At 45.3% G+C, this 14,593-nt stretch overlaps 1 protein-coding gene across 3 annotated transcripts in view; it reads right to left on the bottom strand.

The window, feature by feature from the left end:
* Positions 1–10,434, bottom strand: part of RSU1 (Ras suppressor protein 1) — a 195,749-nt gene extending 185,315 nt beyond the window's left edge. Inside the window, exons 1-2 of one of the 3 annotated variants that reach the window (XM_082385695.1) lie at positions 10,261–10,430; positions 9,909–10,020 (exon numbers count right to left, since the gene is read on the bottom strand). In XM_082385695.1, the coding sequence (XP_082241821.1) occupies positions 9,909–10,017 (109 nt within the window). In that variant the 5' untranslated portion in view covers positions 10,018–10,020; positions 10,261–10,430. Of the gene's footprint in view, positions 1–9,908; positions 10,021–10,260 lie in introns of all 3 variants that reach the window. The other 2 variants (XM_082385694.1, XM_082385696.1) reach the window with 2 other exon arrangements.
* Positions 10,435–14,593: the final 4,159 nt, after the last annotated feature.

Here is a 14,593-nt window from a genome sequence, read left to right on the forward strand (position 1 = left end):
TATGTTAATGAGGTGACTTTCAGCAGTTTCTAAAGGATGGGGGCTGGTTGCCAGGGCTGGAACTTTCAGTCCCACCTCTGGCCAGCCAGTTCTTCCTAACTTGATCTAGAGATTCAGCGCAATCCCAATGAAAACCACAGCGAGTTTATTTTGTGAATGGTGACAAACTGATTTTAAAATTTATATGGAAAGGCAAAAGACCCAAAATAGCAATAAAATACTAAAAAAGAAAAACAAACTCAGAAAATTGACACGTCCCAACTCAAAACTTACCATATAAATCCACAGCCACCAATTGAAAAAAACAAAGACATCACTGGAACAGAAGAGTGCCCAGAAACAGACCCACACAAATACAGTCAACTGGTCTCTGACAAAGGAGCAAAGGCAATTCAATGGAAAAAGGATAATCTTCTCAACAAATGGTGCTGGAATTTGACATCTACATAAGAAAAAAAAAAATCTAAACACAGAACTTACACCTTTGACAAATACTGACTCAAAGTGGTTCATAGTGTAAAATGCAAAAAAGCGTGAAGTCCTAGAACACAACACAGGAGAAAATCTAGGCAGCCCTTGATCTGGTAATGACTTCTTAGATACAACACCAAAAGCACTATCCAAAAAAAAAAAAAAGGTGTTAACTGGCTGGGACTTCATTAAAATTAAAAACTTCTCCTCTATGAAAGACAATGTTAATAAAAGGGAAACAAGAGCCACAGACTAAGACAAAATTTTTGCAAAACACACATCTGATATAGGACTTGTTTCCAAAATACACAAAGAACTTTTTAAATCCAACAATAAGAAAACAAACATCCCAATTAAAAAATGGGCCAAAGACCTTAACAGCACCTCATCAAAGAAGATATACAGAGGTCAAACAAGCATATGAAAAGATTTTCCACACGACACGCCGTTAAGGAACTGCCCACTGAAAACAGCGAGATACCGCTACACACCTATCAGAATGGCCAAAATCCAGAATACTGACAGCACCAAATATCAACAAGGATGTGGAGCACCAGGAACTCTTATTCATTGCCGGGGGATGTACGAAATGGTTCAGCCACTTTGGAAGACAGCTGGTTTCTTATTACACCAAAAATGCTCTTACCATACGATCCAGCAATTCTGTTCCTTTGCATTTACCCAAAGGAGTCAAAAAACTATGTTCACACAAAAATCTGCACATGGATGTTTATAGCGGCAAACTGACAAAATCTGAAAGCAACCAAGATGTCCTTCAATATGTGAAAGGACAAAAAAACTGTGGTGCATTCAGACAATGGAATTTTAACCAATAATAAAAAATACGAGCTGTCGAGCCAAGACAAGACACAGAAGAAACTTAAACTCATATTGCTAAGTCAAAGGAGGCTTTCTGTAAAGATTACGTACTATACGATTTCAACTGTATCACATTCTGGGAAAGGCAAAACTATAGAGACATAAAATTTCAGTGGTTGCCTGGGGTTCAGCAGGAGGTAATGAGGAAGAGAGGGAAAAATAAGTAGAACACAGAGGGTATTTAGGACAGTGAAAGTACTCTGTAGGATATTATTCATTTGTTAAAAGCCATAGTGTGTTACAGCACAACCAGCTGCCGACAATGTAAACTGCAGATTTCAGTGAATACTAATGTATCAATGCTGCTTCGTCAACTGCAACAGAAGTATCACTCGAACGAATGCCAGATGTTAATAATAGGGGAAACTTTGGAGGGTTAACAACAGGGGAAACTGCTGTAAAAAAAAAACTGAAGTAAAATAAGACAAACAAAAAAAGGAGAATGGGGATAGAATATGCACAAAACGACTCTTTTCAGCAATACTGGAGCTGGTAATACTAGCATTGCTATTTGTGTGTAATGTACCAAATAAGTAACTGTGAGATAGTCTAACATCATGTGTATCCCTGACAATCAGGATTCTCAGAGTGGAAGAAAAGTAGAGACTAGTGTGAAGGTAGTTAAATAAGAGCCTTACAGTCCCGTATTTGAATTGGACCTACCAGTATGAACTCGTTATTTTAATCTTCATATACATGTATATATGTATCTGTATATATCTACAGATACATATATTGCGAATATATACACACACGTGTGTGTGTGTGTGTGTGTGTGTGTGTGTGTGTGTATACTGTTTTGTTTTTTTTTAGCTCTGTCTGCTAAAAATGCCTAAAGACCATGAACGACCCAGGAATAATGAGCACCCCTGGAGCCCGGATTGTGGTCCCAAAATATTGCCCACTCAGACAGACAAACAAAAACAGGGTTTCTATGAGGACAGCTGATTCCAGGTTCGGGATGGGAATTCACAGACACACCGGGAACAGCTTGTTACTCTTTGCTCACGTCCACTGGATGGGAGAGCCAACGACAAGAGGTTCCCACAGGCCGAAAACGAACAGTTTGCACTTGAACAAGGACCGTGGCTGCGAGGCTGTGGGGTGCATGGATGCAAACATATTATTTTAAAGAGCAAAATTTCTGACACCTGTTTCCACATTCATAGTTTCCCCTTGCACTGGTCTGGGGTGCAGCCTGAGCACCAGAACGTTTAAACATTCCCTAGGTGAGCCTACAAACCAGACAAGTTTGCCAGCAGCTGGTACAGATGATACCAATCTGTGAGCAAGCTAATTCTCAGAGAAAAGCTTGGGGTGTGAGTAATTTCTCGAAAGAGGGCAGTGCACTGAGTGAGCACCTCGTGCGGCCTGACCAGCACCTCTGCGAGAGCTCATTCTGCATCAAGAACGTTAGGCCTTTGCCTGACATCTAAGTTTCAAATGTCTTCCCCGTTTCGGTGATTCCTGCTTCCATTGTAAAGCGTACACAAGAGCACACCCCATGACTCAATAATTCCACCTCTAGTCTGTAACCAACAGAAAGGAATACGTGTGTTCACGTGGCCACAGCAGCACTACAGGTGACAGCCCGAGCCTGGGAGCGACCCGAACATCCATCAACAGCAGAACGGATGCCTGAACTTGGCAGCCGCACCCTGGATCTGTAACCAGTGTCACAGCACGAATGAAGCTCATGAACAAGATGCTGAGCGTTAAGGACCAGCCAGTAAAGAGCGTACACTGTAAACCCTCTCTCCTTTGAACGATGCACATCAACAGGCACAGGGAATCCATGCCGTCAGTCAGGACCCTGTCCTGAGGGGCTAGTGCCTGGGACATGCCCACTGTGTTCCGTTTCTTGCTTTGACAATCTGTCACCCTGTACTGTTACACGTGCGCCTATCTATAGGAGCACTTCAGTAAAGGCTTCTTGAAATGGATTTCTTTACAAGAGTGCGTTGAGCGTTTGGGGAAGAAGAAGGTTCCTGTTTCCTCGGCCCCGTCGGCAAGAGCAGAGGAGGATTGGCATCCCTGAACGCGCTCCTCAGCGGATTCCAACTCAGCAGCCCCTACAGGGCAGGGACGCGGCTTCCGGGACCAGACCGCCGGGAGGCGCCCAGTGGACGCTTGCTGAATCAGCGGCTGTACCTTCGTACGTGCACCTGACTGTCAAAAACGTTAGTGACATGAGTAAGGCAAGAAAGCATGAGCTACCAACACAGCTTCTGAAGTCTGAGCGCCCGGCTGCAAGTCCTGACTCGACTACTCATTAGTGTGTGACCCGGAGCAAGGTACTTACGCTCTCAACGTCTCTGTGCTATAGACTGGGTGACGAGGATGATGGCGATGATGGTAACAGTCCTAACGAAGCTGTGAGGTTTACAGGAAATAATCCACATGGAGAGCCGCGTACAACGCCCGGCGCGTGTGTGCGTGTGTATTAATACACTCCATATAGATATTTTTAAATTATCTATTATTTTTATCCTTTTCTAATAAAGAGGACACAATTTGTAGAATACGTAACAGGTTACACAGGCATCTTTCGCAAGGCCTGAAGACTGAAGTATTTACAGCTCTGAAAAACCAACTGTGTATGTAAACATCTGCAAAACAACCACTTGCACGCTGAGGATGTAAACCAAGTCGCCCATCTCTGCTCTGTGCTGTGCTCTGAGAAACCAAGAGGCCAAGACCCCCTCCAATTCCCCACCTGGTCTGAGGTGTGTCTTTCATTTGGCCCACTTTACCCTTAAGAACTATTCTGAGTCTGGAGGAATCGTTAACAGGCACACAGAGAAACATATGAAATGAAAAGGCTCTTTATGACGTACCGGTAAACTACAACTACAATTACCATTTCATTCAACTCAGGTTTATTCTGTTGTGATACATGAACCAATACTGCCCCAATAGAATCTTCTCCAGCACCATACTTCACAGAGGGTTTTAAGCTAATGTTCTAAGTGTGAAGATAGAAAAAAATGAATTAACGTACAGTATAAAAAATCTCACATCTGCTGTTAAATCCAGTTAAAATTAATAGTTTTTCAGAAAAGCCTAAGGAAACGGGGAGGGTTCAGAGTTAACTCTGACCAGATAGAGACCAAGTTGCCTCTACTGTTTTCTTCAACGGTTAAAGCCCTGCAACAATGTGATAAACCTAAGCTTCCAAGCTGGCAGACTGGAAAAATGATGCATTTTCTTAGCCTAGCACAGTGTTGTTTTTTTGGGATTTTTTTAATGCCACGATTTATTTCTGGACTCTCTATTCTATTCCATTGGTCTATATGTCTGTTTTTATACCAATACCACATTTTTTTTTTGTCTTTGGCCACACTGCACGGCATGTGGGATCTTAGTTCCCCGACCAGGGATCGATCCCACGCCCCCTGCAGTGGAAGCAGGGAGCCTTAACTACTGGACCGCCAGGGAAGCCCCTTGCACAGTGTTTTTAAAGAATTCTGAAACTGTCTGGCGTGAGGTTAGGCCCGCCAGCCCCGCTTAGCCCTGGAAAGCATCACTCCTTAAGGCCTGAGCCAGGGCTGGGAAACCACACTACACAGGATTACAGAACGTGTGATGCTGGGGCTTTCTCGACCTTCTGTTTGCTCATCTCTAAAACGCTGACGATTATCATCTGCACCAAAGGCTGACGCGAGAAGCACTTACCACCACGTAAGCACTCACGTGTGTACCATTCAGAATCTCTGATGCAGACGTGATGGGCTGATCTGCGGCCCCCTAAATTCCTGTGTTGAAGCCCTCAGAGTGAAACTGTATTTGGAGACAGGACCTTCAAAGAGGTGATGACGTTACAATGAAGCCAGAGGGTGTGTGCGCCCTCTCTCCTGTGCTATGCTTTCTACCCCAGCGCACCTGAATTCTTAACTGAGAAGGACAGCAACCTTCTTCAATCAATTTTTCCCAAACGCCAAGGACAAAAATAACAGAGGTGCGCACGCAGGGCCCAGAAAAGACGTTGAAGCCAGGCTGGAGGGGATGGTGGGTTAAAATTTAGTCCTGGGGAGCTTCTCGGAGGAGGTGACACATGTGAATGGAGTCACATGGACAGAAAGTCATCTCTTCCCTCAACACGCGTTGATTCACAAGGCTGGGAGGAGGGTGGCTGGAGAGAGAAAGGGTAAGGACTGACCAGGCCAAGATGTTGAAAAACACAAAGGTGGGCTTAAACACACAAGTCAGAAGAGCAAAAAAATAAAAGGTCTTAATAACGATCACAGTGAAAGTGACATGGTCGTCCCAGCTCTTCTATCATCCCCCAGAGAAGTCCTATCATGATGAAAATTCCCAGCCGGCACCGCCACCTCCCGGGCTAACAGCCCCTCCAGATAACCAACCCGGGATTACGCCTGTTGATTCTTTTGCAGGGTCCTTTAGAAAGACAACTACCTCAGAGGCAGCTGATTTTTCTCTTTTAAAATATTCTGTGTTAACCTCAATGGGAAAAGAATTTGGAAAAGAATGGATACTTGTATGGGTATAACTGAATCACTTTGTGGTACATCTGTAATGAACACACCATTGTTAATCAACTATACTCCAATATAAAATAAAAATTAAAAAAATAATAATAAAATAAAATGTATCTGAGAGATATTTTAGTCTAACCTGAAGAAAAACAACAACAAAAACTGATAAAGGTTTGACACCCAGAGGGCAGTAAATGTGAAGAGATTAAAAAGTCAAAAACACTTAAATGAAAGAAATGAAAAAAAGTCTCTCTGGCTGCTGATGGGAGTCTCTGCTCCCAGGAAGCTGATGACAGGACCCTTCAAGAGCAACTTTATCATCCGGGTGAACAGCTGCTGCAGGAGAGAGAGTTTCTGCCGTGAAATCTCCTTAATAAAAAGTACAAAATTGGTACCATTCCTCCCAGAAGCTTTCAGCAGATTACATGCTGTGCAGGAAAAAAAAATGAAGGAAAAGAAATAAAATGAGCGATCATTTTAAGGAAACAGCGATCAAAATCTATGCGAACCCTAGGCAAAAGGGCCAAACACACCAGGTTCTTTTAAGCCACACAAAAAGTCAACACATAACACACACAGATGCCCTTCCCGGTCCAACTAACCAGGCTATTCCTGGTTCAGGCCATCGACCGCGTTGGGACTGGTTCCATAGGAGGTTTACGCGCTCTCTGGACATTCACATGAGCAGTTAGCGGTCACTGTGTACTTAGTACTGGCTCGGTGCTAAGCCCTTGACAGGAAGCAGTGCACTCGGCGCTACACCCACGCCCCCCAAGTGGGTACTTACGTTTCCACCTAACGATGAGGCACTTGAGGCTCAGAACGGTTTCGTAGCTTCTCTAAAGTAACACAGCGATAAGTAAACCTGGACAATCTAAACCCAGTCTATTCAACTCGAGGCCCCACTTGTAATCACTGGACTGCGTCTGCCTCTCAGGGTTGGATCTGAGCATCTCCAGAACCTGGCTGGACGGACAGAAAATTCTACAACCTGTTGGATGTCTGTCTCCAGCCTATGAAGTTTTCCCCGTCAGAAAGCTTTTGGTACCTCCACTCCTGAAAGCATTTTTTAAAGGCAACTTACTGTCTCAGAGGAATGAAAGGGCTACGTTTATAAGACGCAACTCTCCCAAGCAGAAGTGAAGCCTGTTTCCTATGCTTAGAATAAGTACACAACTACCACTCTTAGCTTCAAAGCTTAATTCTTGCTCATCGTTAGAGAAACTAAACAAAGTAACGATAATGAAGGGAAGGCTTGAGATATAATACCATTCTCTGTCCATGCGAATAAGCTGTTCCCTGGGTTCAATCTTGATATTAGTACATAAAACCTCAGGGAATTCCCTGGCAGTCCAGTGGTTAGGACTTGGCACTTTCACTGCCGAGGCCCGGGTTCCATTCCTGGTTGGGGAACTAAAATCCCACAAGCCACACGGCCAAAAATAAATAAATAAATAAAAAATAAAACCTCATGATTACAGTTAAAAGTTTATAAGTAAAAGACTATGGGAATCCTTATACTACAGCTAAGGTGATCATGCCAAATACTTTAATATATAAGATATTAAAATACATAAAATTATGTACGCTACTGATAAATGAGCCCCAGTGGAGGATGGGATTCTGAAGGCATCCTGGGACCCTCAGATTCCAGAAGTCGGGGAGCTTTAGCAGAAAGCAGCCACTCCCCTTCCTTGGGTCTACCACACTCCAGAGGCCTGAGGAGGTGGAATTTCCAAATTCACTTCCACTAAACTCCCCAAGAAGCACTCTTGCTCTTCCTGAAGCGACTTCTTTGGGAAAACATCAAGAATGACCTTGCTTTTCAGCACCTAATATTACACCGGAAAGAGCTTTTTCAGGAAGCAAGTGGCTATCTTTTCTTCTTCAATAAAAGCCAAGGCTTCAAAGAGATAAAGCAACTGAACTGAAATAGCTACACCACTCTCCCTACTTATAAATATTACACAGAGAATCCTCTTCAAAGCTGAGGAGTACAAAGTTCCTCTAGTGAAAGCAACCTTTTTTCAAGCCCACGAGAAAGAGCCCTGAGGGGCAGAAACCCGTGGGACCAAGGGCACAGCCGAGCCAGGCCTCCTGCTTCCATCCTCTTCCCCCCCATCCCCTTCCTCTGACACAGCTGTGCCCCCAGTGACCATCATGATCCCAGCAGGGCAGGGGCAGTACGGGGACACATCCAGATCTGCAACTGCCAGACCATCACCTGAGATACCTGCTGCCACCAAGAAGCCACTGCTACTGAGAGAGGCCAGCACAGCCCAGGAGGCTGAAATGCTAATTCGTACAAAAGCTAAACTTAATGGCAGGTATCTTCCTAAGGATTACCAAACGCAAATCACCTACAGCTTTGCATCCCCTTGCCTTTTGCAGAGACGTATCAATGGCACCAACCCCAATCTCTGTCCCAGGCGCGAACCACGGATTCGCGGTAACTTTGACTCTGCTCTCTCCGGGCCTAACAAGCAATCTGTCATCTTTTAGGGTCTCCTGGACATCCCCCCTTCCTCTCCAGTGTCACATCCTGGTCTGGATCTCATCAGCTCGCAGGCCTAATCCATCATTCTTTCCTTCATCCGTCAAACATTTCGGAGCACCTACTGTGTTCCAGGCACTAGAATAAAGAAGGCACACAGGAATACTGCACTGCTTTAGTTCCCCTCGGCCTCCCAGTGGGGAAGAGAGACGTCTGGATTAAGAACACATCACAATCCTGTGTAAGAAGAGTCATGAAGCGGGACTTCCCTAGTGGTCCAGTGGTTAAGACTCTGAGCTTCCACTACAGGGAACACGGGTTCAACCCCTGGTCGGGGAACTAAGATGCTGCAGGCCCCGCACAGTGCGGCCAAAAAAAAAAAGGGTCATGAAGCAAAGTGTGTCCAACTTCACTGAGAAGGCTTCACACAGGCTGTGGCGTCTGAGCTGACTCTTGACAGGTAAGTAAAAGGATCTGGGGTGAAGGGGGTGGGGAGGGAGGAAACGATACTTCTAAAGGCACAAAGACGGGAAGGAATGGCCTGGTTCAGAAAGGACCATCAGTTCAGTATGGCTGGGATGCCAGATGCATGGAAGGGACAGGTGCTAAGGTAGGCTGTAGTCAGATTCAGCAAGGAACATGGAGCATTACCATTGGTAGTGGACAACCAGAAGGTCCAAACTTCAGCCACAATCAACCTAAAGAAGAGCTTGATTTCACCTCTAATGTGTTGGAATTAACTGTCAATATCTAAAAATTAGAAAATTTTATATAAAAATCTGGATTCTTCGCTTCATAGAAAAAAAACCCAAAAATCTGGCAACACTGGGCCAACATCCCCAAGTGGTGACACCTGTTTAGATCTGAGCGGGTGTAGCAGCTGCCGCCTTCAGATGAGATACCTATTACAGAATTCATGACCATCCTCACCTGGCCCCTGAAGACATCTGAATTTGCAATCCCCGGTTTAAAGGAGAGAGTTGCAATAAGATGCATGTTACAGGAAAGCAACAGGGGCAGTAAAACTGGAGGCAAGAGGGAAAGTTAGAAAGACATTACAATAGCACAGGGGGGAAGTAACAAAAGCCTGAACTAAGTGAGGACAATAAACCCAGAAAAAGGTAATGAGTCAAGAAATGTTTAACTTGCTCCAGGTGCAAGAACACTTATCAGGTAATTTCCGTGGGGCATTTGTTCAAGGCTACGTAGGAGACTATATTAAGAGAATGGAAAAATGATTCATAACTAATTTTCCATTAAAACACCAAGTGGCTCTTTAGTAAACTGTGTGGTAAGTCCACCCGAAGGCCATCAGTCAGCCTGGAGAACTGATGCGGTCCAGCAGCCACGGTCCGGGGATTCTTAACCTGGCTCTCGTGTCCGTTTTCCAGCTGGGACAGAACAAACTCTGACTGCAAGCTTTCCGAGCTGAGCCCTCGACAAGTGCTGTTAACAAGCAGCCAAGCAGCGGGTGGGATGTAAACCATTGCAACCGCCACCAGCAGTTACTTCTTAAACTCATAAACCCGTCCAGCTCCTCCGAGGGGAAGGCCCTCCGGAGAACTTACACAAGCCGTTGACGTCCAGCATGTTGGAGATGCCCCGGTCACTCATGTCCACTTCCGGCTGGTTCTTCTCCCGGCTCTCCTCCACCAACTTTTTCAGAGACTTGGACATGACCTGTACCAAACGACAACAACAAAGCACGTGGGCGACGGCCAGGAGGGTACAGAGAGAGAAATGAGGGAACCCCCGGCTGGCACTCTCCAGTTTTCCCCTGGCCTTGGAAAGTGGGCACCCGCAGGCAGGGTCCGGGGGCAGGGAGGGGGATGGGGAGAGCGGGACAGGGAGTGGGAAGCGTCCAGCACCATTCCCGCCGCGGAGAGAGAAGCAAACACAAGGGCAACGCCACACACATACTCACTGCGGAGGGCTGCACCTAACAGGCTGCGCGTGGGAACAACAGGCTTCTGCAGAGCTCACTCCGGCGGCGAGAGATGCACTCGGTCTCTGCAAAACGAGCACCCGAACGAGGAACACGCCCTGTCCCGGCACTCGGCGCAGGCGCACACCGAGCCGCTCTCAGCTCCTCGCCCCGCCCGCGCCAGAAGGTTCCCTAATTAGGAGAACAGTTTACTAGACGTGACTTAGCGCGAGACCCCGCCCACAAAAGAATGGGTGCCCCGGGGCCGACCAATCACGTTTGCTGTTCGGCCTCGAGACTCCGCCCCACCCGAGGTTAGCTCCCTCCCCGTTGGAGATACTGATTGGACTGGAGTCGGCGCGTGCGCACTAGTTCCGCGCAGGCTCAGTTTGTAGGTCGAAGCCAGAGTGGTGCGGGCGGAAGCCGGGAAGTTTGGGCAGCGCCTGCGAAGGGATGGTGGTACAGCAGGATGGGTCCCGGGGAAGCTGCAAGTAAATTTTCTCTCAGTGTGCTGCTTCTTTAACTGCGGTTCCACTTACTGGAAGTTGCTACCCTGAGTCCCTTCCCCACAGGTTGTACCTCCCGCTATATTGTGAGCTCCTCAAAGCAAGAACTCCTTGGTGGTCTGTGTGTCCCCGGCGCCCAGGTCGCAGTCACGGACCCCTGGGTCACAGGAGGGGGAATATACCAGATAAATACGTGACTTCTCTGTTCTTATGCTGTGACATAGCTTAGTTAGCTTTCTAGTGAATGATGATTTTCTTATACAGTTTTCATTGTTCTGTTTACTAGAATTTCTGTTTTCTTTTTCTTCTTGTAACCTTTTTTTCATTACTCGCTACTGCTTGAAATCCAATGACTTCTTCTTGAAGACTTTAGGAACCTTCTAATTTACTGCTCTAACTTAGACTGACTCGTTCTGTCCTTCCAGCTGAGAAGTTATCTATAATTTCTTTTCATTTGGTCCCTGGGTTGAGACAGACATTTCTTGCAGGCATCTTGCTGGAGTAACTACCCTCAGGTAACTTTCTGTAGAAGGATGTATAGGAGGCACAAATTTTGAGTAGTTGCATGTTTTTAAATGTCCTTATTCTGCCCGCACCTTTGATAATTTGCCTGACATAGAATTCTAGGTTCAAAAGAAGTTTCTCCTAAATCTCGATGGCATAGTTCCACTGACTTCTGCTTTCAGTGTTGATGCCCAGAAACATATTGGTCTCCTCACATCTTTGCAGGGAACTATTGTTTTCCCTTGGGAAGCACTTGTGATCTTTTTATCATTCGTCATGTTCTGAAATGTCACCAGAATATCTCTGATGGGGGCGTCTTTTCTCGTTTAATCTGTTTAGGGCTCATTGGGTCCTTTTCAGAGGATGATTCGTTTCTCTCTTCCTCTCTGGAAATTGTTTTCTGTTTATCCTTTGAAATTTCTTTCCTGCCATTTTCTCTGATTTATCACCCTTTCTGGAAATCTTATTGGATGACAGCCTCCTGGGCTGGTTTTCAATAGCTGGGTATTTTTGTTCCCTCATATATTTCATATTCTTTTTTAATTTGTTTTGTTTTTTAACTTCATGTTCTGGGAGATTTTCTCTATTTTATCTTAAAGCTCTATTGAATTTTTAAAAATTACTTTGGCTATTAATGAAATATACTTAAGATCTCCTTTTTGTTTAATAGCGCCCTGCTTTTGCTTCATGAATGCACACTCTTCTCAAATATCTCTGAGGATAACAATTTTTAAACCTCTCGTGTTTACTAAGTTGTTTTCTCATGTCCCTTTCTTGTTAGTTTATCTCTTTCTTTCCCGTTCAGGCTGCTGTAACTCTCCCTCTGTCTGGTGATGTCTGGTTGTTCTTTTGTATTTAAGCATGAAGTCTGAGCTGATTTCTCTAGATAGCTGGTGTGGTTTCTCTCTTCCTCTGTTGTGATGTGTATTTGTTTCCCTCCTACGTCAACATTAAGTTTCCCTGGGCTGTTTGTTAAGTTTCTACAGAGGTTAGAACCCAGTTTTATGATAATCACAAGGCTGCCTTCCCATGCTTGCATTCACTTCTGGTTTTCCAGAAATTTGTTTTCACTCCCTTATAATCTCCTTTCATTCTCTTCACTTTTAGCCATACAATTCTTAATGAAATGTGTCCCTAAGTTCCAGATTTTTATAACATGGAAACAGGACCAGCTTCCTGGATATGCAAACTGTGTGCAGTGACACAAAGCTCCAACCTTAGATGGGCCCCATCGTTAGTTTATTGTTCTGCTATCACCAGCTTGAAATCGTTAATAATTTTTGAACCAGGGGCCCTGCAAATTATGTAGCCATTCCTGCAAGGAAAAGTCAATATTTATCAGAGCTAAAATCCCCTCTGCAGTGTCACGGCCAAGTGCACCATGCTTACACACAGCATGTGCTTCAATACCTCCCTCTGGCAGAATATGTACTATCCCTGCCTTTGAGCCCAGAGGGGGCCAAGCAAAGACAGAGCATGGAAGATGCCTGGTCCCCATGAGGCACTAAAGCCGAATCCTGCGTCTGTACCCTGACACCAAATTGATTCTTAGAGACAGAGTTTCAGGTGAAGTAGAAAAGAATAGCTTTAATACTTTGCCAGGCAACGGGGGCCGCAGTGGGCTGGTGCCCTCAAAACTGTGTGTCCAACCTGGAGTGGATATCGAGGAGTTTTATAGTAATGGTTCAAAGAGGGTGTGGTCAGCTCGTGGGCTTTCTTCTGATTGGTTGGTGGGGAGGTAAGTGGGAGTCGGCATCATTAACCTTCTGGTTCCAACCGGTCTGGGGTCTCTGTGCTTGTGGGCAGCACACAGTTAACTTCTCCCACCTGGAGGAGGTTTCAGTATCTGCCGAACAGCCCAGAGATATTGTGATATGCATCCCTTGGGGGGTGAGGGGGAGACCAGGACCCTGCCCCAAGACTGCACTATTGTTTCTTTTGACCGTTCCTCCCTTCCCTAATTAGCAACTGTTTGAACCTGCCCATTGGAGCTCAGGGAAGGTCTTGGAGGCTGAATGAAGCCCATTTTCTGTAATCAAGAAATGGGGGCCACAGGAAGGCCTTCATGCCCAGGAGCCTCATAGGGTCCTGCTCTGTATCAGCACTCCAGACTACGACAACAGTGGGTAAATTCACGTGAATTATTACATACATCATTCATTTAAAAAATGACTTTGTCTCCAATAAACTACTTATGAAGAAACATATAAAGTTACCAAGTTAAAATGTGAAAAGCAGGGAGTTCCCTGGTGGCCTAGTGGTTAGGATTCCAGGCTTTCACTGTTGTGGCCCGGGTTCAATCCCTGGTTGGGGAACATCCCACTGACCAAGTGGCGTGGCCAAAAAAACAGAAAGTAAAAAAAAAAAAAAATTTGAAAAGCAAATTTCTCATTAAATATCCAAAAATGATCAGATCATTTTTCTTCCAATAACTCCCCCATTAAATTGATAGCCATAGGGTGACTTGAGGTCTTAATATTTAATAAATTTATTTATTTTATTTATTTATTTTTGGCTGCGTTGGGTCTTCGTTGCTGCATGTGGGCTTTCTCTAGTCGCAGCGAGCGGGGCTACTCTTCGTTGCGGTGCGCGGGCTTCTCATTGCGGTGGCCTCTCTTGCTGCGGAGCACGGGCTCCAGGCACGTGGGCTTCAGTAGTTGTGGCTCGTAGGCTCTAGAGCGCAGGCTCAGTAGTTGTGGCACACGGGCTTAGCTGCTCTGCGGCATGTGGGATCTTCCCAGCCCAGGACTCGAACCCGTGTCCTCTGCATTGACAGGCAGATTCTTAACCACTGCGCCACCAGGGAAGCCCCGTTAACGGTATTTTTGACTCTGTCTAATCTCTAAGTTTTTACTAAAATAACAAGAATTGCATCAGCAATTTTTCTAGGTCATATAACAGTGACAGTCTTTTTTAATAATGTCACTAGATCTATGAAGATAGTCGGGCTGTCATATTACTAAGTTCACACTTAATCCCTCTGGCAGGATGGGAGGCACTCTCTTCGGCGGCTGCTGAGGTTAAAATCACATTCTGTCACTCAAGTTTTACCAGCTTTTCCGCACCTCATTTTCCTCAACTGTAGAATGGAGGTGACGGCTCTTAGCATCCCATTTCCATGAGTGGTATGAAAAGGATCTCTGGCAGAGAGCAAGTGTTACACAGATGTTAGCTCTCCTTTCCCTTAATAAAATTAATGATGTTACTCCTCCCTAGGGGAGTGTGTGGTGGATTTTTAACAGATTCCTATTAATTAAATGGAGTTGAAATTTAATAGGAAATTAGGACAAGTTGAACCCAGAACCTGGGCATCTCCTAG

Source organism: Balaenoptera borealis (genome assembly GCF_965194805.1).
Source record: "Balaenoptera borealis genome assembly, chromosome: 3".
NCBI classification, from domain to species: Eukaryota; Metazoa; Chordata; class Mammalia; order Artiodactyla; family Balaenopteridae; genus Balaenoptera; species Balaenoptera borealis.